At 39.0% G+C, this 23,176-nt stretch overlaps 1 protein-coding gene across 1 annotated transcript in view; it reads right to left on the bottom strand.

The window, feature by feature from the left end:
- Positions 1-223: 223 nt before the first annotated feature.
- SLC2A13 (solute carrier family 2 member 13) overlaps positions 224-23,176 on the bottom strand; it is a 366,744-nt gene continuing 343,791 nt past the window's right edge. The window contains exons 8-10 of the mRNA XM_050936208.1: positions 8,705-8,826; positions 8,413-8,565; positions 224-7,461 (exon numbers count right to left, since the gene is read on the bottom strand). Of these exons, the coding sequence (XP_050792165.1) occupies positions 7,235-7,461; positions 8,413-8,565; positions 8,705-8,826 (502 nt within the window). The 3' untranslated portion in view covers positions 224-7,234. The remainder of the gene's footprint in view (positions 7,462-8,412; positions 8,566-8,704; positions 8,827-23,176) is intronic.

Genomic DNA, 23,176 nt, shown 5'->3' with positions numbered 1-23,176 from the left:
TTTAAGCACACACGACTTTATGAATGAAACGTGTGTCATCTTGGGCTTTCAGCTACTAATGTTATTTAACAGCAGAGCAATCAAATAGATTAAGAAATATTTTATATCATCTAGGCCAATATTTATATCTCATTTCTAGTTCATCTCACTAGATGATTTGTTTTTCCAGCTATAAAAAGTTACCTAAATTCTAGTACAAATAAAACTAGTTAATTAGACAATCTTTCTATCTTACCTTTTATTTTGCTCATTTACAAGTCTGGCAATAACAATTCTCTGAAGATATTTATTTTTTATGTAAAGCCGTTAGAACAATCATTTAACTTTACATCACTGAAATGTCATAAAATGTACAACACTTTCATACATTATAGGCTTGTTTGGCTGCAAAAGGAAACAGCACATGTTCAACAGGCTGGTGAATAACATATTCACATTAGTTTTGCCAAAACTCATTTCTTAAGTACCACATACTATAACATGCATTCAGGGATTAGTGTATGCCCACCAGCTTCACGTGTACGTGTTAGTAATAAGCACATAAATATAACTAAATTTAGTCTCTAATAACATGTTATTTCAAGTATTCTAAATGTGACTTCATTAGATAAATATGAAGTTAAAGATTCTGACAGAGTCTAAATGAGTAGTTGCTGTATATATAGGCCCTGATTCGTGGCTGGAGCCCGATCCAGCACAGCACGTAAACACGTGCTTAATTTCAAGACTAATTCCACTGACTTCTGGGACTACAAGTGCTTAAAACTGAGCATGGGATTGTGTTCTCCTGGACTGAGACTGGCATAAACTGCAGAAGGTCTGCTAAAGCATGAAACCCCACTATTTGATACCAGCTCAGGATCTGCCCCACAAGGCTAAGCCTTTGTTCAGAAATCACGATGGTTATGTTTTCAATCCTTTCTTAATTTCGCTGAATGTTTAAAGAAATGAGATAAGTTTGCTTGTATTTTAAGGCCTTCACAAACTTTATTTGTATTTTTAAGCATATGGACATTACTAATCTGTTCTACCCCTTGTTAGTCATATAAATATGATAAAATGTCAAACTAACTTTTGAAAAGTAAAATCCAAATAAAAAGTGTACAGTTTAACAGAATCATATTTAGAGCTTTATAATTACACATGCCAAATCACTCAACTGTAACATATTGTACATCTATTACATAAAAAAGTAAGGATTTACAGAAACTCCAGGATTCGTCAGGCCTGATTCTGGTCTAACTTACACACTGGTGTGACTCAGGAGTAACTCCACTGAAGTCAACTGTTGAGAAACTCGTGTAAGTGAGATTAGAAATGGGCCTTCAGTTAACACAAACAGATTGTGTGGCTAAAATATTTTCCTCTACAGTACTTTGGAACACAATTAACACTTTGTTACAAAACACCACAGTGATGATTATTGGCACATAAAAAACTCTTCTATGTGAAAACATACACAAAATACGCAAGAACTGCCATTATCTCTGACTTTTAAAATCTATATAGTTGCCTCTAGGGAGTCTGCCTCCCCAATAACCCAAACAACAATATTTCTTCAACAATGTTCACCTAGAAGAGTTTACTGGTCTGACATTTTTAACACTGCCACAACCTAAACCACTTCATGGATTATGCTTAACTGTACTGTACACAAGGCTATGACGTTTTAGAGAAAACAACATGTATTTTTGCACCAAAAAAAGTGACTTGTCTAAATCTGGAGAATAATTCAGAATCGTTTTTATAGGCAGCAGCTACATGTAAGCTGTAAATGTTACCCGCAAGAAAACACGTTTCCATAAAGCACATATTGTGGGCTATCTGCTTCTGGCCTGGTACACAAAGCTCTATTTTCTTCTAGCTGAAGAGGACTGGGATTTGGTCAGTTTCAATCTCTCAGAAAAAGTGCACAAATATCATTGCTTTTTTAAAGTGCTTAGCAGAACTTTGTTTTTTATACTAAAATATCTCTCTAAGGTGGAATGCGACATCGCTCTTTTAACAATGTCCGGACAATAAAGCTTCTTTTTGTAAATTGCAGGTAAAGTTAAAAACAAAAAATCCTTGTTAAAATAATGTTAAAGGTGAGAAACAAAGAAAGAGAATTATGATTCTGGTTCATCTTATCCCATTGCACATAGCTACGCCTGCACACAGGGCCTGTTCCAAAGCCCGGAAAGTCCAAGGAAAGACTCTCATTAATGCAATGAGCTTTGGATCCTTATGGTCAAAACTTCTCTCCAGTGCCCAACCCAAGGAACTCAGGGGAGCAATGGGGAGCTCCAGAGGAAAGGGAGCTCCCTCTTCACAGATCTCTACCCAAGCTCCAGCCCAGTGTTCCCACCCTCCTATGAGAAGCTGGGACTGGAGGACATGTGAAGCAATTGCATCCTTCTTCCAACTCACTCCTGCCATGCCATCTAATTTCATGGGGCACACCTGCTCTGATGTTAAAGGGAGTAATCTGGGGAACTGGCTCCATACCACACAAGGGCATTCTACCATTCTCTACCCTCCTACGGGGCAGAATTACAGCATTGCCCCTGCCAAATGTCCATTCACACCTGCAAAGGAGGTGGCAGGGTTTCCCTTTTGGCACATTCACTTTGCTGAATAACCTTGCATATCCCCAACTCGCTGGTTAATGTATAATGAGGTAAGTAAAAGACAACTCCTTGTTCTCCTTGATGGGTGTCTCAACTGTAATGTTACTTTCAGAGTCCTTAATATGACATCTTGGCTCTTTTTTCTCCAGCACTAACTCTTATACAAGAAAGACATTGCCACTTCCATTTTATTCAAAAAGAAGTTGGCACAACAACATTTATTTTAATGCCTCTTCCCTTATTACAAGGTTCGGACTTGCTATCACTACAACTCACAAGATAAAAATTATTTACTGCGTATGCACAGCAACTAAATTTCATTGCTAAATGATCTCTAAATGATTCCTGAAGGGCTTAGTCCACTTTAATGATTATCTTCAAATGCAATTAAAAAAAACAAAAGACAAAAAATCCCACAATTTGACCAGCAATTTGATGAGGGACAGAAACAACTTGCAAATTACATTAAAGAAGCTTTGGAACTCTACAGATTAACAAATTAATTTTTAATAAAATTTTAAAAAATAAAATATGCATCTGGACTAACATCTCCTATACCTATTATCAAACCTACATGATCTGAAGCATCAGAGATACCTACATTTTGGGGAATTTCGTATGTAACTCATGTGCCAATGTAGCCAAAATTATACCACCAATCCTACTTTAACTTTCCTGATGCCCTGAATTAAACGTGTAGTACTTGTGAAGAAATAATTTCACATCTTCTGCAGAAAGCTTTTAATAAAAATGATATTGTGCTTAGACATACTATTTATGTTCTTTTATAAATTAAAATCCTGTCATAAGAAATTATTCATCTACATTGTATTTATATCCTTTTATCTGGAATGTTAGTAAGTCTACCCACACTAGCAAAATCTCTTAGAAAGTAAAATATGCACAAATATTAAAACCTGTTGCAAAATAGAAATATTTGTTTAGTTTTCTTCATACATTATAAATTCTAAAAATAAAATCCCAATTATGTAAGGTTAATTCAAGTATTCAGTTGATCTTGTTTTTATTATAAATAATGCTTGGTATTATGTCTAATACTTATAAGAGATGGAATATTATCTTTGTATAAAGCAATAGTAAAAGGAAGACTTAAATCCAACTCCACGGGGCGGGGAGCAGAGAGGGGGAGAGAAGGTGACAGAAAAGCAGCCAGTAGGTTTTGTGCCCTCATTACTCAGCTGCATTCACAGCTGAAATGCATTGTGTTTTTAGTCTCTATGCCAAGAGCGTAGGGAAATGTCATGCATGACTTTAGAAAATTGTCTACAATAAGATAAAAGTTGTAAGTGTCAGAAATATAGCAGAGTACTGTGCACAGCGGAATGTAGTTTATGAGAACACTCAAGAAACACTATTGACAAAGGATAATGGTCTTCTTTTGCTCAAAAGCCCCAGCATTTGCAGAAAAACAAGTCACTGATCTTGTGACAATTCCTATTACAGTCACTTTACTTCAGTTATGCCAAATGAGTGACAGCGGTGCAGTAATTTTGTCTAATCATAGATGTTGGTGCAGTGGAGTGACAGTTGATCACTAAAGCTGTTAGTGATCTGCTGCATTTCAAGTGGCTTAGGCCCCAGTCCAGCAAAAGCACTTAAATCAATGGGACTAATCGCATGCTAAAAGTTAAGCACATGCTTAAGTGCATTGCTGGGTCAGGGCCTTAGGAGAGATATGTGCTAAAGTCTGTCCCTATTCAGGACTGCATTTAAACGTGCGCTTACATGCTGTCCTGAATAGGAATTCTTTTCTGATGCATGGCCTTGGAGAATAGACTTTTGGGGGTCAGGCAGAAGCCAGTTTACCCATAAAAGTATTTAAGACTAAGTTGTGCCTTCAGTGAAGGCTATAAACTGGCAACGGTGTGCCTAATAGAATGCACATTTGAACTTGTACGTGCTACAACATTTTCAACATCTCATACTTGAGAGCAGAGATCTGAGGCCTGGGAGCCTGGCCCTCTCACTGAGCAGGTGCATATTCAGAGTCCAATCATGCCAAAACTCAGTGACTCTGACTTATTTAAAAACCCTCTGTTTGTCATGCTTATTTCCTCCTTTACCAAATTACAGAGGGATGTTTTAAAATATTTGCTTTTTAAACATTTCTTTTCATTAACAGTTTTATAAAGTTAAAAAGACAGTCACACTCAACTGACAAAACATACAATTCAAAGAAAACTCAAGGAGTTAGAAAAGCCCCTGTATAAAATTATATAGAGCAATATAAATCAGATCTAGCAAAGAGTTACAATACAAACTTACCACCCATGTGTGACCCACTAAAAATAATTAGGCAACCAATAACATTCAGAGAGCAAACCCACATTCAAAATATGTCTCTCAATCCATGAAAAGGCCTCCAGACCTATATCTATAAAACCCAACAATCTCATATATTTTCATCAAAACTGTACATCATGAAAAGAAAGGGAGGAAACAGTATATGTGAAAAGGGATTTTTTCTCCATTGTGAATTTCAGGGGTATGACTTCAAGCTTCCAAATTTTTTTTAAAAATTATTTCTCTGAAGGATTAACTGGGTAAGGGGTGGAGAGGGAGGACAATATGATGATATTTTAATGCAGCCTTGTAAGATTCTACTTGCCAATGCAAGTAATTTTTTTGGCAGGTGAATAAAATACCATTAATTTTTTCATTACCATGGTGAATGTGGGTGAGCAGCTTTTTGTGCCTGACACAGTGAATTTTCCTGACAATTTTGCAATGCTTCATAAGACAATTAATAAGAGTAAATATCAGCATTTGAATACTGCTAATTTTCTTTTCAGATCCAAAGACACTGTTTGAGTAAAGGGAGGAAAGACCTGCTAGAAATTCTTTACTTTGAACATAACAAAAATTGAAAGTGACATGTATATTAATGAGCAAAGAGGCAGTGATTGCTGTGAACTTATCAACACAAGATCTTATCCTTATTTTTTTTTCTTTTTTTTAAACTGATGATATTTGTGTTCAAAACTGGACATGTACCCGAATGCTCAGATTCACAAATGGGAATGAAAAATCACTTTTTTCCAGTTAACTTAGGCCTTTAAGTGGCACTTATCAATATGTGTCAGTTTATTTGTCCAGGCAATAACGTTTAATTACACCTTACTGTGAGCTTAAGGTCATTCTTTGGCAATGTAGGTCACAAATACCAACTACTGATCGTAATATATGGTCAAAGATCAATATCTGGATAGAGTAATATAACTGACATCCACTGTGACACTAGAGTTGAAACACGGAGCAATTTAGTACAGACTTTTGGATATCAATGCAAAGAAACAAGAGTGGAATCCTATTAGGAGACACATCTCTCCCATAAAGACAGAAGATATTTGTATTTTCAAACTGTGTGATAATTTCTACAGCATCCTGTGGATTTCTCATTCTGCTTATTTCATATTCAGGCTCCTGTAGCAAAAACATAGAGCCCAAATACATAGGGCTAGAGTTACAAAGAGATTTAGGCAGCTAACTGCCACTTTAGGGACCTAAATCCCAGGATCAGGCACCACTGGGATTCACAAAACCCCTGCTCAGTTGCTGCCAAACCCTGTAGGTTCCTAAGATTTTGCATTAAAAGTTCCCCTTGATGCTGATATTGTGCCTCTCAGTACATGCACTATGGCTCCCCTGTAGGTGTCTGGATGCCTAAGCCCCAGTGCAATGCACAAACCAGGGGAAGATAGGAATTCGTCCGCCTAACTCGCTGCGGGGCCCAATCTTAGATCCACGCTCACAGGAGGAGGATGCAGAGGGGGACTTCACTCAACTTTTATCCCAGTGGTTAGGGTACTCATCGGGGACGTGGGAGTGCCCTGGTTCAAGTCGCCCGTCCACCTGAGACTGAGAAGGATCTCAAACAGGGATCTGCCACCTCTCAGGTGAGTGCCCTAACTCCTGATGTATCTCTAAGAGAGGGCTTGCAGCTGAGAATCCCAAGGAGAAGGAGATGCCTCCCTCCAGCCTGGATTTACGTGCCAAACTCTCAGAGAGGGACAGGGCTTAGGACACCTCCCCCCGGCATCTCCCATTGGCTAGAGGAATCCGCCTAATGCGCTGGCTTTGGTGAATGCCATTCATAAGTGCCTATATCCCGCCAGTCATTGCAGAGGAAGCCTGAATGCTTAACTCCCATTTTGTGAATCCCAGTGATTTTTTAGGTGCCTAGAAGTTAAAGTTCTTTTGTGAACCCAGCCCCTGTTCCCAGGTTTATTCTACTTTTATGATTCATCTGGTTGCTGATTAGTTATTACATTATTTTAACTTTTGTCAGCAAAGAAAAATAAAGATATACAGTATGGTACATCATATGCATTTCATTTGGTATAATGCACAGATATGTGTATTGCACACCATTGGTAAATTCATACAGTGGAAGAATTAGATCCCCTTTGGGAACCATTACTTTCCATGATCAAGCAAACAGTATTACGTTTCATTTTCTCCCAAATGAAGTATTTTAGTACACGAAGGCATTTGTAACTAGGCAGTAGAAAGGAGAACCAGACCAGAAGCAGGGCAGTGAGGTCACCAAGAGCTGTTCTTCCCCCAGAAGGCTTTTAAATGATTAATATATCAGCAGCTGAAAATTATTCCACATCAGAAGCATCATTGTCAGACAGATGATAATTACTTCCCTTCACCCGAATATATTCAATATACCTCCCTTCATCAGAATCTGAAATACCATATGTACATAGCCTGTTTTCAAACAAAGATTCAATTTCCTCTAGTTTTTTCCCTTTAGTCTCAGGAAGGCAGCCGTAGATGAAAATGAGTCCCATACCAGCAAACCCGGCATAGAGGAAGAATGCCCCTGCAATACAAAACAACACACATGCTAGGTTACAGAACTTTATCCCCCGTCTTTCCCCCATCTCACACAGATCAAAAGAAACAATAGAGTTAGGAGGCTACAGAAATCAAAGAAGCTTGTGAAATATGAACTGCAGCATTACAATAAAGGAGTACATGTCTGTGGACATGAGAAAAAACTGCTCTTTTACATCACTTTATAATAAATCAAATTAGTAAGGAGCAATACTCCATTTGGTTTTAGCGTAACATGGAAACTCATACAGATCCTTTTAACTTCCAATCAGTTAAAATAAATAGCAATAACGTTACTGGTTGTCTGCAGTAAAGAGACACATGAAAGGGAAGGTTTAGCTATGCCCCTGATTCAGTGGACCCTGAGGTGACCCAAAAAACAGAGAAACACTAACAAAAACAGCCAAAAGGATTACAAAGATTAAACCAGGCTCTTGAATTTATCCTATACCTAATTATTATTTATAATGCCAGTATGACCACATGACTAGACATGTGACTCCTATCACCAAGGTCTGTGATGGTAATGACATGAAGGAGAATTTCAGATACTACTATGTGATAAAAGATGGCAAATGCTACCCTTTTAAATGAGTGCCACAGTATTACACCAAACAGAAGGTTTCCTTTATTTTCCTCATTTTAAATTATTTGTCTACATTCCTTTCTTAAAGAATGAAACTTACTAAACTAGTAAAAGTGGCAAAGAGTTTTGTGGCACCTTATAGACTAACAAATGTATTGGAGCATGAGCTTTCACAGGTGAATACCCACTTTATCAGATGCAGTTACTAAACTAGTGTTAATCAAGAGCTTTGCAGCTAAAATGGAATACCACAAAACAGCTAGTATAGCATCTAAACTGTAGTAAATCTACATGGCATGTAAGACAATATAAATGTTAATACTGCAGATTAAGACACAAACAACATCTTACCATAGTATGTAAGGTATTCTGCTGTATGCAAAAATGTCAGTGACACCAGAACATTGAAAATCCAGTTTACGCCAGATGAACACGCATTTCCTGTACTTCTAGCCCAAAGTGGATGGATTTCAGAATTTACTGTCCAGGGCATAGGTCCCATTCCTGAGAATTTAAAAAATGATCAATTTTAGAATAACAATCAGCTTGAACGGTAAGAGAAGCTTCAAATGATCTGACCATTAAGAACTTCAAATGTTTGCTATTGACTGAAAGCTATGTGCTAAAACAAGTATTTGTTTACCAGGTGCGAAGAAAACCAAGTATAAAATAAGGCCCAGAAGTGTTGTCCAAGAGTATGGAGTAGGGCAGAAATTGTATGCCCAAAATAATTCTTCTCTTTTGAATCTGGTTTCATTCGAACACCTGAAAAATAACCATATAAAATGATCATTAGATAATCATGTTCAGGGAAATTAGCAGCATTTCAATACAAATGTGGTATCTGGAACATCTTAATGAAAAAAACAACAGCAGCAGCAAATATATTTTCAAAATTTTTAATGTCAGATCAAGCAAATATAAAGTTAGAAATCTGAATTGTTCCTTACTTTATTAAAGATATTTTGAGCCAAATGCTGCATTCAGATACATGCCTATTTCAAAGCCATTCAAAGACATTTTGTGTTTGACTTGTGGCCCAAGGAATAGTAACCAGAGGCTCTGCACTTAAACAGCGTATTCATGTTCTTAGGGCCCAATCCTACAATTCTTCAGAGGAATAGTCTTTGCTACACATGAGCAGTCCCACCCAAACCAATTCACATAAACATTACCCATCTGAGTAAGAGGTGTAGCATCAAGCCCATGAGCGGATGTTCTGCAACAGTAGTGTATTCATGGCAGAAGTGTAGGATGCTGAACTTTTAACTCAAAGTACATCGTTTTTACACTGGAATCTTTGGACATAACCAGTAAGGCATTGGCATGTGCCAAAACCAGGAAAAACATGTTTGTATAACAGGGGGGAAAAAAGCTCTTTTCTTCTAAAGACTACACCAATGTCATCTATGTATAGTACTACATGACTAAACTATATGTAAGGAGAAAGTATTTGAATTGCTGGAGAAGAAGTATGCCTCTCCATCTCCATCTCTCCCACTCTGCATGCATTTAGAAATTGTGCATTTCCAGCAATAATGTGTCCAAAATAGAGCTTATGATCCCTGCATATAAAAGCACATCAAAATGTAATGTCAAAATAGTTTAGTATCAGTGAACTAGTTTAGTATTTTAGTTTTTATAGATTAAAAGGAACACGAACTTGAACTTTTTGAAACTGACTTTTTTTTTTTTTAAATCCACTTCCAGATAGAGCACTCCTTAAATAGTATGTTTTGATTTATTACAATTCATTAATTATTTTTCATAAGGATTTTCCTGTTTGTTTATATGGATCTTTTCAGCAAGTCAGAAATTAACTAACTGACTATACAATGGCCAATTGTGCTGTGAAATGCATAAATAAACAAACTCGAAGGAAACATTTTCTTCTCCCTTCCCCCAATAGCTTTTTAATTATAACAACCTTAGCCATTACTGTTGACTACCATAGTACACATTTTCACATTCAGTCCCAAATGTGATTTTTAAGATGAGAGTGTCTCTACAGTATAGACACAATGTTACTTATTTGATGATGAAAACGAATAAAGAACTGAACATCTGTGCGGTTAAAAATTTCAGATACAGCTGCACACCCATGATCTGATGCATCATACAGCATGAAAAACTGGATGCATTGGTGTAAATGGGCAATAAGGAGCGAGGATGAAGAGCAGAAATTACCGTCTGGAACGTATTGTTGGGTCTGTCATTATTACAGTTGGTTCCCAAAAAACTCCAGAAGAAAAACTGTCACACCTTGGTACGGTGCTGGGTTGTAAAATGAATGATAAATTGCAACCGAGTGCTGAGAACCAGCAGCTGAAGCAGCACACAGCTATTAAGTGACACCTTTCATCTCCTAACACTGATGTACCTGTGGAACCATAATTCACTCTCTGTACAATAAAGGGCACGTTTAGTAACCCTGTCTCATTCAGTTTCTGCTGGTTTGTTTCTGGCCTTTAGGTGACAAACATATGGATAACCAAGGCCAGTTAAGTACCCCCACAAAAGATGGCTATCAACAGATCTTTAGCAACCGCTGCTACATGGATATCCAGAAGCAGCTGACAATCTAACAAGAACCCAGGTTGCAAACCTGATTAAGACTGAGGGATCAAGGAAACTGCTATAATCTTTGTCATTTCTTCTGGTTGGCTCTCCCAACTGTTAAACATTACACCACGTCTTGTCTTATATTTTATTTGTGGCTTAGTTCAATGTTATTTTGTACACTGAAATAGCTAGAAAAATAGCATCCCCTACCTTTTTCTTGGCAAACTTTTACACTATAAACAGTTTCATGCATTCCTCACTGATGGGTAAAGGTTCAAACTTGATTCAGGCAATGTACAGTGTGTGATATTCATGCAAGATTGTGAATTGCACTGGAAGACTATCCTTGTGTGTAAGTTGGCGGTTCTTTAAATGCTGAGCAAATGATTTTTGATATACTTAATATCCTACCACCTGGTGATTGCAGAGTTTTCTCCCATCCATCCCTGCATGGTCACCGCCTTTGCATTTGCAACACCATCAAATCATGGAAGTGCTCAGACAATGCCCTACAGTTTCATTAGCACACATTTGCTTCTTTCACTGTTACTCTTATTTCATTTGCAGGTGCATAGAAATGAATACAAGCTGATTATTACTTAAAAATGTCTTGTTGCATACAATACTGTAATTGGTTTTTTTGTTCCTTTCAGTCTGCACTGCAGCTGCCCATCAAAGAAGAGCCCACTGCTTCCTTATGATTTTTTTCCTCACAGTAAACAAACATGTTACTTTGTTTTATCATCTTGGTGATATATCTACCAGCATGCACCAACCTACTGATTCCCATAGGCATTGCCACCAAGAGGCTTGGATGTTTCATTCTATCACAGTTTTTCTTCAGATGTGTCCTCCTACTTTTGACAGAATGAAACAAACATAAAGCACATGGGGGGGAAAACAGGTCATTAAAAATCTCCTTCTGCTGGGGCCACTCCTCTGCTCTCTCTAGAAACGTCAGTAACGGACAGGAATTACTGCTTCAAATGTAGCGCCCCCTCTCCAACTGTTTACCTTCTTTAATGCCAATCCGCTTACAGGTTTTGATGGACAGGTCTAGGTTCTTCTAGATCCCGCCACCCACTCAGCAGGGTGTTTCTTTTTTCCTATGAATTTATTTGGCAATGCTCCACCCCCCTCTCTCCTTCCTAGCAGGGTCACCAGGGCAGCTTGGGAGGAAAATTCTAACCACAGGGTAACCTCCACTATACCCCCCAGATAGTTGGAGACTTCCGAGAAATAACACAAACACATACAATATATTCAACACAATAATTATAATTAAACAGGAGACAAGTATAACATAACAGGGTAAAACACTGTTGTGAAGGTCACCGGTACCCACGCTGCTAATACTTGTGACTTTCCCCAGTTACGTGACTTGATGTAGCAAATGTAAGATCAGTGTCCCATTGGTACACCTACTTTGTTAGGGCCCTTGATGACCTATGACCACAAAATTCTTCTCCGCAGTGGTTTAGCAGTGTGGCTGACTGGGTTCAGTACAGCCCAAAGGACTCACAAGTGGGAGAAGGGTGGTAAATCCCTCCACAGGTTTAATATGTAGCAGGTTATAAAGTCCCCAAACCCTTACTCCCTGGCTTGAGGACACAGTTCAGGGAGTAGGGGGTCCCCAAAACAAATTTCCCAACTAACTAAAAGATGGTGCACTCACAAACTCCATTAACGATCCTCAGGTTCAGAGATGCCTCTAGACTCCTCAGTCACTGCAGAGGGGCTGATCTCTGCTGTCAGGGATCCTCTTCAAGCAGGAATCAGACTGCTTCGGTCCCAGGATTTCCCCTCCCCACAAATCTGCTCAAGGTGCAGATTACACAACTGTACTAAAATCCAAACTGCAGTCTCCTAGTCCAGCGTCTAGACACACACAGCAGCAGGAGGCAGCCCTGAACTAGCGGGCAGAACAGAGCTGACCATGTGGAGACTGATCTCAACTAGGGAGCTGGAGGGCTAACTCAGCCTGGCTGGGGGAGTTTCCCAGCAAAACTCTACAAACTGGGAATCATTGGCAGAGAGGGAAAAGCCCAGCGGAGGATCTTGCTTGCAGGTCCCTAGAGGCCAATTCTCAGGGGGAACCCTGCATGCAGGCCTGGGACTCACCAGCTCCCCACACAGCCAGTCCTGCCCCTCCCCTGGCTGGCTTGAGACTGACTCAAAAATGGCTTCTGACGTTAGTCTCTAAGGTGCCACAAGTACTCCTGTTCTTTTGACCTTTCCTGAACGCCCTGGGAGGGGCATCTCACTCCCTATTGGTTGCCAGGAAGACTCTGAGTTTGCTGTGGCTCCCCCTCCCTACCAGGGACAGTGTGCCTCATCCCTGAGCTGCCAGCAGACAAAGCCCCAGGAATCTAGGTAATCTCCTTGGGGGTTACACAAGGAAAACTGATTCAGTGTCACAGGAATAGGAAAACACAGCATTAGAAACTAAATGTTAGTAGAAACTTGGGCAGGTATGATCATCTGTGCTTTGTCTCTATCTTTATCTTCTCTATAATGAGGTGGCACATGGCACTCAGAAGAAACCCATTAGCTACAAACAGAGATATATATTTGCATTTGCTGAAGGCTGACACATCAAGAAATATAAATAAATAAAACAAACGCAAGGCCAATAGGTTAGACTATGAAGTACTATTAATGTACTCATTCTAATGCAATCATCTACCATTGTACTAAGAAAATATGTTAATAATAACAACTATACAGCATGCAGCTACATAAATGCCTGTATTTGGAACTACATGAATGGAAGATCTACGGTAGTTACCCAAATGCTTTCTGAGCAATTTCATCACTTTAATGGAAATGCAAATACAAGGAGAAAATTCCATGGCAATAGTTTACAAAAGAAATTATGCAAATCAGGTCCCAGCAGAAAGAGTTTATAAATAACAAGAATGTGTCAGATCATAAAACTATAAGCTATAAGGATATATCACATCACTTCCCCTTAAATTGCAGCTGAAGTGAAAACAAAATAGTCTCACAGTTAAAATATTTTAATGCAAGTTGCTTTTGTCGTGTATTTTCTGCAAACACTTTAAGAAGCACCCTTTACTTTAATTAATGGAAACTAAACAGCCACAGCATATTGAGAAATCTACTCCAAATGACTTTCAGTATCTCAGGAGCACTCAGACTGCTAACAGGAGATTTTATCATCCTCATGGGCTGGAAACAAATCTAGAGCAATAGTTTATATAATGACATAGGCTATGGTGTTCCAGTCAAAAGCCAATTTGTAGTAATTCATATTAATGTGGTAACACTATTTGTTTTGAACTCAGAGGAGATGCTTATTAACATTTACCTATAGTAATGCTAGACAAGATCATTGGAACTTTACTTGAGGTAAATATGGTAAAAACTCATTTGAAACAAATGATTAATTTACTGGGTTATTTATTTTTAATACATCCATTTATACATAGTAAGTCACCACTATCATCATCTCAAGTCAAATGCTGCTAATAATTTTAAAGTTCTTATGCTTACGCAGACGTGTGTCGCTTTCTGATTTCACTGTGACCACAGAATGCATTTCTTTATCAGAAAGGGGACTGTAGTTAGGAATATTTGAAAAATCTTATTTTCTAAGGGCTTAATCCAAGGTCTCTTGAAGTTAACTGGAGTCTTTGCATGGACTTCAGTTGTCTTTAGATTTTTATAACCATAAATGTGTATTTTTAATGTGCAATATATTAACACATTTTTAAAATCACATAAACATTCAGGAGGATAAAAACTGTTCTCGGTTGTCCAACATAGTACAGGTAGAAGTAATGGGATGAAACTGAGAAGAGGATATTTTCCTTGAGAGTCAGCATTAGTTTTCCTAACAATGAGGCCAATTGGACTACAGAATCACTCTCCAGGGCACTGCTGGAAATAACAGCATGGGCATAATTTAGAACTATATTAGAGAAATCATTAGGAAGTATATTGGAAAAAAAATTCAGCAAGGCAAGAGAAGGTGGCCCAACTGATCTTTTCCTTCTCTAATTCCTATTAACGTTTGCTTTGTTATAAGGGTGACATATTGGTGCAACATCATGAAGCAGACAATAAGAACATAAGAATGGCCATAATGGGTCAGACCAATGGTCTATCTAGACCAATTATACCGTTTTTTGACAGTGGCCAGTGTCAGACACTTCAGACGAAATGAACAGAACAGGGCAATTATTGAATGTTATCCAGTCTCAGCTTCAGGTAGTTGAAGGTTTAGGGACACCCAGAGCATAGGCAGACAGGATATTACACAACTAGCGCAGAAAAATATTATATTCCTATAAAGATGGGTATTGTTGTCCCACTAAGCACATTTGTGGGAGTTAGATTTTTAACCCAAAGGATTTTTTCATAGTAAAATGTATTGTATATGATGGCCTCCCCTTTACTAACATTCTGGCCTATTCACCAGCCTATTAGACTAATACAGTTAAAAGTTCAAAGCTTTAGTCCACGCAGTCTAAGGATATAAAATCATTTTCTACAAACTCACCACTGTTATGATTCATCTCTTTAAACTCTTCATAAAATAAACACATTTAAAAACAATTCCCTGTACTTGGAGATGATGTGTAACTGTCAAGGCTAATTCCCCACTCTGGCACTTCGAGTGCAGAAGGTGGGGCCTTCAAGGAATCTAAAAATTAATACTGGCCACTCCAGGCTTGTATTAAACTCCCAAGGTTACAGCTTTTCTCTGACCTTGGATTGGTATATGTTGCCACCACCCAAGTGCAGAACCCCTTTGAGAACACAGGAAGGCGCACTTGGGAATTCCTTCTTGTGGTCTACCCTCAAGCCCTTTCATCCCCCCTCCGGGAAAGAGTTCAGAAAGAAAAAAAAAGGAAATCAGCTGTTGCTGCCAGATAATTAAACAACATGTGCACATACTTCTTAAAACACAAAAATCCAATCCTGTTCTTAAAGAAGGTAAATTTTATTAATAAAAAAAAGAAAGAAAATTCATCTGGGAACTCAGGCTAGATTTTAAAAGAGCAACTGTAAGAATGAAGCACCAACAATCGCTTTCCTGAGGTCCAGTTTAAAGGTTACACGCAAAACAAAAGCACTTGGGGTTACCACAAAGGAATCCACAAGCCATAACGCATCTTCCCAGACATTTCCTGATTTACTTACATATCTGGGGGTTTAAATGAGTAATTTCTAGATATGATATTCATGATTTTTTCTTTCCTGGCCCAAGCCTCTTACAGCATAGCTGTTGCCCTGTCTGCCTCTCCCTGGGAGAACAAGAGACAGACAGACAAAAGGGGGGCATCTTTTTTTTTTTCAATTTTAAAAAGTTCTAGCCTTCCCATTGGCTTTTTTGGCCAGGTGATCACTCACTTCCTTTTACCTATGCATAGCAGTGAGACTTTTTAACCCTTTACAGGTAGAGCAATTAGAAAACAGCTACTAAGAGGGATTTTATAGCTACTGGCTGGCTGGGTGTCCATAAAAGGGAGCTATCCTCCCCCCCTTCATTTATCACAGTAGCCCTAGCTGCTGATGGTGTACAAAGACATGGTGTACAACACTTGCTTTTCACTGCTCGAACAGTGTACATCCACTTTGGGGCTATTAATACTCTGAATGCCAAGTTTCTGTGCCAAGTTATAAAGATGATGATGATCCACAATTTACTTTTGCCATAAGATAACAGGGCTGATTCACTGTGGCTGCTCTGTCTCATAACCTCTGGAGTAAAGGAGATTTAGCCTGTTAATTGATCTGACCATTTGAGGATTCTCCTTGGGTAAAGGGATTTCCAAGTAATACAGAGGTGTCATAAACAGATAGCTAAGGGTTTATGTCTCTTTCACCTGAAGCACCTGACCAGAGGACCAATCAGGAAACCGGATTTTTTCAACTCTGGGTGGAGGGAAGTTTGTGTCTGAGTCTTTGTTGTCTGTCTGCCTGCTTTCTCTGAGCTTTGGAGAAGTAGTTTTTGCTTTCTAATCTTCTGTTTCTAAGTGTAAGGACAAAGAGATCAGATAGTAAGTTATATGGTTTCTTTTCTTTGGTATTTGCATGAATATAAGTGCTGGAGTGCTTTGATTTGTATTCTTTTTGAATAAGGCTGTTTATTCAATATTCTTTTAAGCAATCGACCCTGTATTTTGTCACCTTAATACAGAGAGACCATTTGTATGTATTTTTTCTTTCTTTTTATATAAAGCTTTCTTTTAAGACCTGTTGGAGTTTTCTTTTCTGGGAAATTTCAGGGAAATTGAGTCTGTACTCACCAGGGAATTGCTGGGAGGAAGAAATCAGGGGGAGATCTGTGTGTGTTGGATTTGCTAGCCTGATTTTGCATTCCCTCTGGGTGAAGAGGAAAGTGCTTTTGTTTCCAGGACTGGGAACGGAGAGGGGGAGTCACTCTGTTTGGATTCACATAGCTTGTGTCGGTGTATCTCTCCAGGAGCACCTGGAGGGGGGAAGGGAAAAAGGATTATTTCCCTTTGTTGTGAGACTCAAGGGATTTGGGTCTTGGGGTCCCCAGGGAAGGTTTTTCAGGGGGACCAGAGTGCCTCAAAACACTCTAATTTTTTGGGTGGTGGCAGCAAGTACCAGGTCCAAGCTGGTAACTAAGCTTGGAGGTTTTCATGCTAACCCCCATATTTTGGACGCTAAGGTCCAAATCTGGGACTAAAGGTTTGACAAGAGGTAATCTCATCCACTGGAATTCAGCATTCAGGCAGATCTAAGTTTCCCTTGAGACTGTCTTAGAGCTCGCTGATCCCAGGATCAGAGGAAAAACTTAAAGCCATCTTTGCACTCCTTCGTGATCTACACCATGTGCTCTTCTGGTGCAATCAAGGATCTGGGCCAATAACATCAATATTTGGATGCAGTTCGTAGTATTTATATTAAAACTGCTCCCGCTATACTCTGCAGGTGATTCTCCCTCTAAGCATCTTTATGCTCTAGCTCAGATGTCTCTAGAGTAGAACAATCTTGCTAACCACATTTAAAAAATAAAACTCGATAATTTTGTTTTATATGGAACTTTGAAAATGCATTTGAAGAATGGTAAAAATCCAATATAGATGGTTTCAATTTGAAAACCTAACATACATATATATACATATAAACCCATCCTTTTATTTAGATGTAGCTTTGTTTCACCACCTACGGTTTTACACATGTTCCTCTCCCCAAGCAATGTCTCTACTGGAGAGGGAGAGAGAGAGACGATCATAAATGTATCTTCTTCCAGTGTGCTCTGCAGCTGAAAAGATTCTAGTTTAAAAAAAAAAATCAAGGATGAAATGACTTGTGTAGGATAAAAAGTAAAATGAAATGCTTTTTAATGCAACAATTAGAAACGGTTACTTACTGTAACTGTGGTTCTTCGAGATATGAGGCAGATGTCTATTCTACTAGGTGCACGCCCAACCAGACCTGGAGAATTTTTCCTAGCACTACCTACAGGAGGTAGCGCTCGTGTCTCGTGGACACACCCTTTCCCCTGGCTATCTGAGACGGAGCTGTCTCAATCCCCCTTCAGTTCTTTCCCACCAATCACTCAGCGACTTGACTCTGATGCAGAGAGCATGGAGGGTAGGGCCATGGAATACACAGCTCCATCACATCTCATAGAACTAGTTACAGTAAGTAGCTATTTCTTCTCCTTCAAGTAGATGCAGCCATGAATTCCACTTAGGTGACTCACAAGCAGTACCCATAGCGGGTGGGACTCAGAGTCTATTTAAACAAGGACTGCAGGACTGCCTTCACAAAGTTTGCATCTGCACTGGATGTCATGGTAATGCCATAATGATTCATAAACATATGTATTGATGACCATGTGGCAGCCCTGCAAATGTCCAATATTGAGATGTCACTTAAGAATGCCACTGATGTAGCTTGCACTCTGGTAGAAGGGGCTTGCTCCCACTGAGGGGAGTATAGATGAACCTATTTCATGTGCAGTCTTGATACATGATGTTACCCATTTAGAGATCATCTGTGAGGAGACCGCTTGCCCCTTCACAGGGTCTGCACATGACACAAACAGGCGAGGCGAAGCACTAAAGGGTTTAATCCTGTCTGGGTAGAAGGCTAGACATCGTCTGATGTCTAACATGTGAAGGCACTGCTCCTCTGAGATAAATGCAGCTTAGGAAAGAACACAGGTAAATACACTGCCTGGTTCCCATGAATCTGAGACCACTTTAAACAAAAAATTGGAGTGTGGCTGTAAGGTCACTTTGTCTTTGGAGAACTGTATATAAGGAGGGTCTGCCATCAAAGTCTGCAGATCACATGCTCTCCTTGCGGATGTTATTGCCACCAGGAATGTACATTTTTGACACAACAAAGGCAAGGGACAAGATGTCAGAGGCTTGAACAGAGGGCCCATCAGAGCCTCTAAGATTGTGCTAAGGGCCCACAAAGGAACTGTTTCCCACTCCAGCGGATGGAGACAAAGAATTCCTTTTAAGAATCTAGCTACCGTGACACTGGAAAATACCAGTCTTTCATGAATGGGTGAATGAAATGCTGAGATGAACCTTCAAGGCCCGACAACTGAAGATGCAGCAAGAATAGTGCCGGCTGAACTCCACTGACCAACAACCACATTGAAAACTGCTTCCATTTTGCTGAATAGGCCATTCTGATGTAGGGCTTTCAAGAAGTCCAGGATCAATGGAGGGAAGTGGACCAACCTGTCAAACGAGTGAAGGGTTGGACAGTAAACTGGCTTGAGCCACATTTAAAGAGGGCAAAGGCGCAAGATGGCAAACTGAACCAGCTGTGTGCAAGTAGCCAAAGAGTCTCAGGCACATGTGAACCATTGTGGAAGGTTGAGACTGCAGACTGTAACAATCGGTCGGCAAAAATGCTCTTGAACTTGTAAGATTCATATCCACAGAGACATCCAGAGTGAATCTAGAGAGGCAACTGATGAAGCAGAACATATATTTTGGAGCAAAGGTGCAGTATTCCTTTCAGTGCAGGACCTGATGATATGTATGTGGTCTTAATGCCATCGGAACTAAGACTCAGCGCATAACTCTCTTTGCCAACAGGTGAATAATAAATTGATTTCAAAAGTAACTAAATTCTGAAATATCAACAAGCATCTTTTCTCACAGTTTCTGAGTCACTGGCTCACATGCTTCAGAATGGACCCATTGAAAATGTAAACCTTTCTGGAGGAGTTTATGTCCACATCCACAATTCTTACATCTGTAACTTACATCTGGAGTAAGGTCTTGATCATTAAAACGCACATTAAAACACACATGTAAGTAAAGCATTTTATGCCAGATGATCAGCTTCAATTTAAAAAGCAAAACAGATCTAGACTTGAAAAACGTGCACATGTTTACCACTGTGTTTAGCTAGATGCTGCTTCACTTCTGGTTACACAATAATATCAGGGACATCTTCTGATAGTTGCAGCATTTTGCTAAAACTGCTAATGAGCTTTTGAAATATTGACATCCACCAAAAGGAAAGATATTGGAAAAAGAGATTACTTTGGGCAAGAAACCTAATGTCATGTTTGCAAGGTTCTTGGTGAGACTAAACAGGAATAAATATGAATACTGTTCTAGGTGGATGACTAACTTTTATCTACCTGTTATTCCTAGAGCTTTCTATAGGTCCCAGCATTATAGTGTCTGACAACTAAATGTGGAGAATTTTAGATTACATGTTACTTGGCAAAGAAGAGAAACATTACTGGGCATTTTAACTGGATAGCAGCTATAGTAATTGGAGCAGGCCAAAGTATCTAATAAATGTCAAACTGAAGTGGTAACAGCAGTTTCTGTCTCTATGCAATGCAGTGCACAGCACATAAGTTCGGTAGCAGCAAGTGTGGCTAGAACAATACTAATGAGAAAATATTCACTGTCAGTTGTATGACTGGCAGTTCCTACTGCAGGTCTGGGAAATAAAAAGCACAGGTTACACGGGTAAATAAAAATCTCACAAAAGCTCAGCCATTTTGCTCTTTGCTGTTCATTATGTACTGTATTTTGCTATGAATTATTTTTGCAATAAAATGTCTACATTAAAATTGGTGTTTCAGAGAAACCTGTTGCCAAGACACCATCATTTTGGAAAATTCTGACAAGCCTTATTTTCAGGGTCAGTGTCGACCTGCTCACACTTGGCAATGAAGCTACGCTGGAACTTTTGGAAGGTAGCAGGGAAAGCCCTGCTTTCGATATATTTGGCAAAGTTCTAAGCAACTGAAATGTGTACATGATTTTTATAACGGGTATTTTACAATTGGAAGAGTGGGCCAGTCTTAATAATAGATGGTGCTACCTGTCCCATCTATAATATATTTAGTTTACATATAAGATGTTTACATTAATTGGTGGTGTTTGGAGGAGCTATATGAAAATTTATGCTGCACTGCTAGAACTTTATAGCTTAGTCTAGTGGCCTGAGCTTAGTGCTGAAGTGAGGGACTCTTTCCCTGGTTCTGCTGCTGGCTTGCTGTGTGGCCTTGATTCCAGACACTAGAAGCTTCTGTTCCAAAGCCCATTGAACGCAGTACGAGTCTTTAAACTGACTTCAGCGGATATGGGATCAGGTTCTTAGTGTCTCTGTTCTGCCACTGGTAAAACGAAAATGATAATACTTTAATACCTATGGGGCAGTTGTGAGGATTATTAATTTTACAACATTCTGAAAACATCAAGCCCCTGTAAGTGCTAAGCATTAAAGGAAATACCAAATCTTACTTCCAGAGCTGGGCTGTCATCCATTAGATTGATGTGCAAACAAAGTATACCAAAAGTCACGTTAATTTCAAGCTGTACTGGAAATATGAAGGGGTTTTTTTTATATATTATTTTTTGGTGAGCAGTAAAGGCAAGATTAGTCTTTTCAGGTTTTTGAGAGAGTATTAAAAAATTGGAGACTCAAGTAAAATAAACCAGGAATAAAAATGCTTGCGACAGTATTTTTTTTGTACTTTCTTTTTCATATGAAATATTTTAAAGATATTAATTATATTACGGTTAAAAATGCTGGATTGACAGCAATGAGAAATAAGTTATATTAATACTCACAGTAAGCATATCCTGGGCAACTGCAGTGCAAGTTTTCTGAACAAGGTAACTCAACATCAACCTGAAAGGACCCCCTCTATAATAAAGCAGCATCACGGCCATTTCGGTCCATGGCTTGTGCCTTGACTGGTATTACAAGGGTGGCAGTGTTATTTTAAGTAAAGGGCTATATTTTCAAAATTCAGTGCATACATCGTTTTGCTTTAATATTATGCATAATACAATATATGTTTGTTGCATTTGTGCCATTACAAGTAAAGCATGACTCCAGTGTGTTGCATTTTTTCAAATATTCCTTTGTTTACCTAAAGTGCCCCCCAAATTGATTGCTTCTCCGCTCCTATGGTAATTCTAGGCACCACAGCAGGCCAGGGTACTATACCACTGCCACCACCCATTACATCAAAATCATTAGTGGTGACAGATCTCAGGTTATTCTGTTCTAAATGCCTGGGCCTTGCCACTTCAGCTAAAAGAAAATATCCTTTAGCAGTAGCTTGAGTAGAGCTTGTGATATTCACTTGAGAGGGTCTGATCCTAGTAGTACAGAAACACTTGTCAGTACATTGTACTATGTGTCAATTTCCTCGTATTGGATATTGCTTTCTGAACCTTCTCTCACCTTCCTTCTTCCAGTAAGCTCTACAGGCATCTTAATGCCTCAAAGCAATAACAAAGCTTTCTTTCTTCAGCTCGTACATATTTTAAATGTAAAAAAGTCAGCGCTTTCACTTATCTCGGCACACCCAGGCATAAGAAAACTACCTACATAATTTTTCCATGAAAATAACAAATGCAATTTAATAATTGTATCTTCACTCATGCTCCTCAAATTCTGGCAGAGAACAGCATGTTGCACATGTTTGTATCAGATTTTATATGCTATACTGTGTGCATCTAACTCTGCGCATGATTGCCTGTACATATGCATGCATGCTAATTTCCTAGGATTTAACCCAAACTGTTTAAACGGTTTTATTCTCATACTAGCATTTTTCATAGGCTGTTTGAAAAATCTGTGCTCTCTTCCTGCTTTGCAGCTGAAGCTTTCTTTACTCAACCAATAAAATACTGGAGCTATTATTCAGTCAACAGACAGTCAAAAGATGTAAAATAGCAATGACTACAGTGAAACTGCTGCTAACAAAATCATGCCTCTCCCTAGTACATTTCAAAATTAGCTGCTCTGCGTTTAGCCTAAGCTTGGCTAAGTCACCTCTAAATATGAGGCATTACCTGCTGAATGTGGTAAGAAGTCTATCTAAGAGAACTTCTTAGCCACTTCTTAAGAATAAACAGAAAAGGGGCAACATGCTACTAACAGATGTCAAAGAAGACTGTAGTACAAATGCATGAATTCATAGAGACTAAAATCAGAAGGGACCATCAGATCCTCCAGTCTGACTTTCTGGGGTTTCTGCATATCAAAGATCTAACCCAGCCAATTACCCCTGCATTGAGTCCAACAACTGATGTCTGAC

This window comes from Gopherus flavomarginatus, chromosome 1, assembly GCF_025201925.1.
Source record: "Gopherus flavomarginatus isolate rGopFla2 chromosome 1, rGopFla2.mat.asm, whole genome shotgun sequence".
NCBI lineage: Eukaryota > Metazoa > Chordata > Testudines > Testudinidae > Gopherus > Gopherus flavomarginatus.
This window is presented reverse-complemented; position numbering and strand designations above follow the sequence as displayed.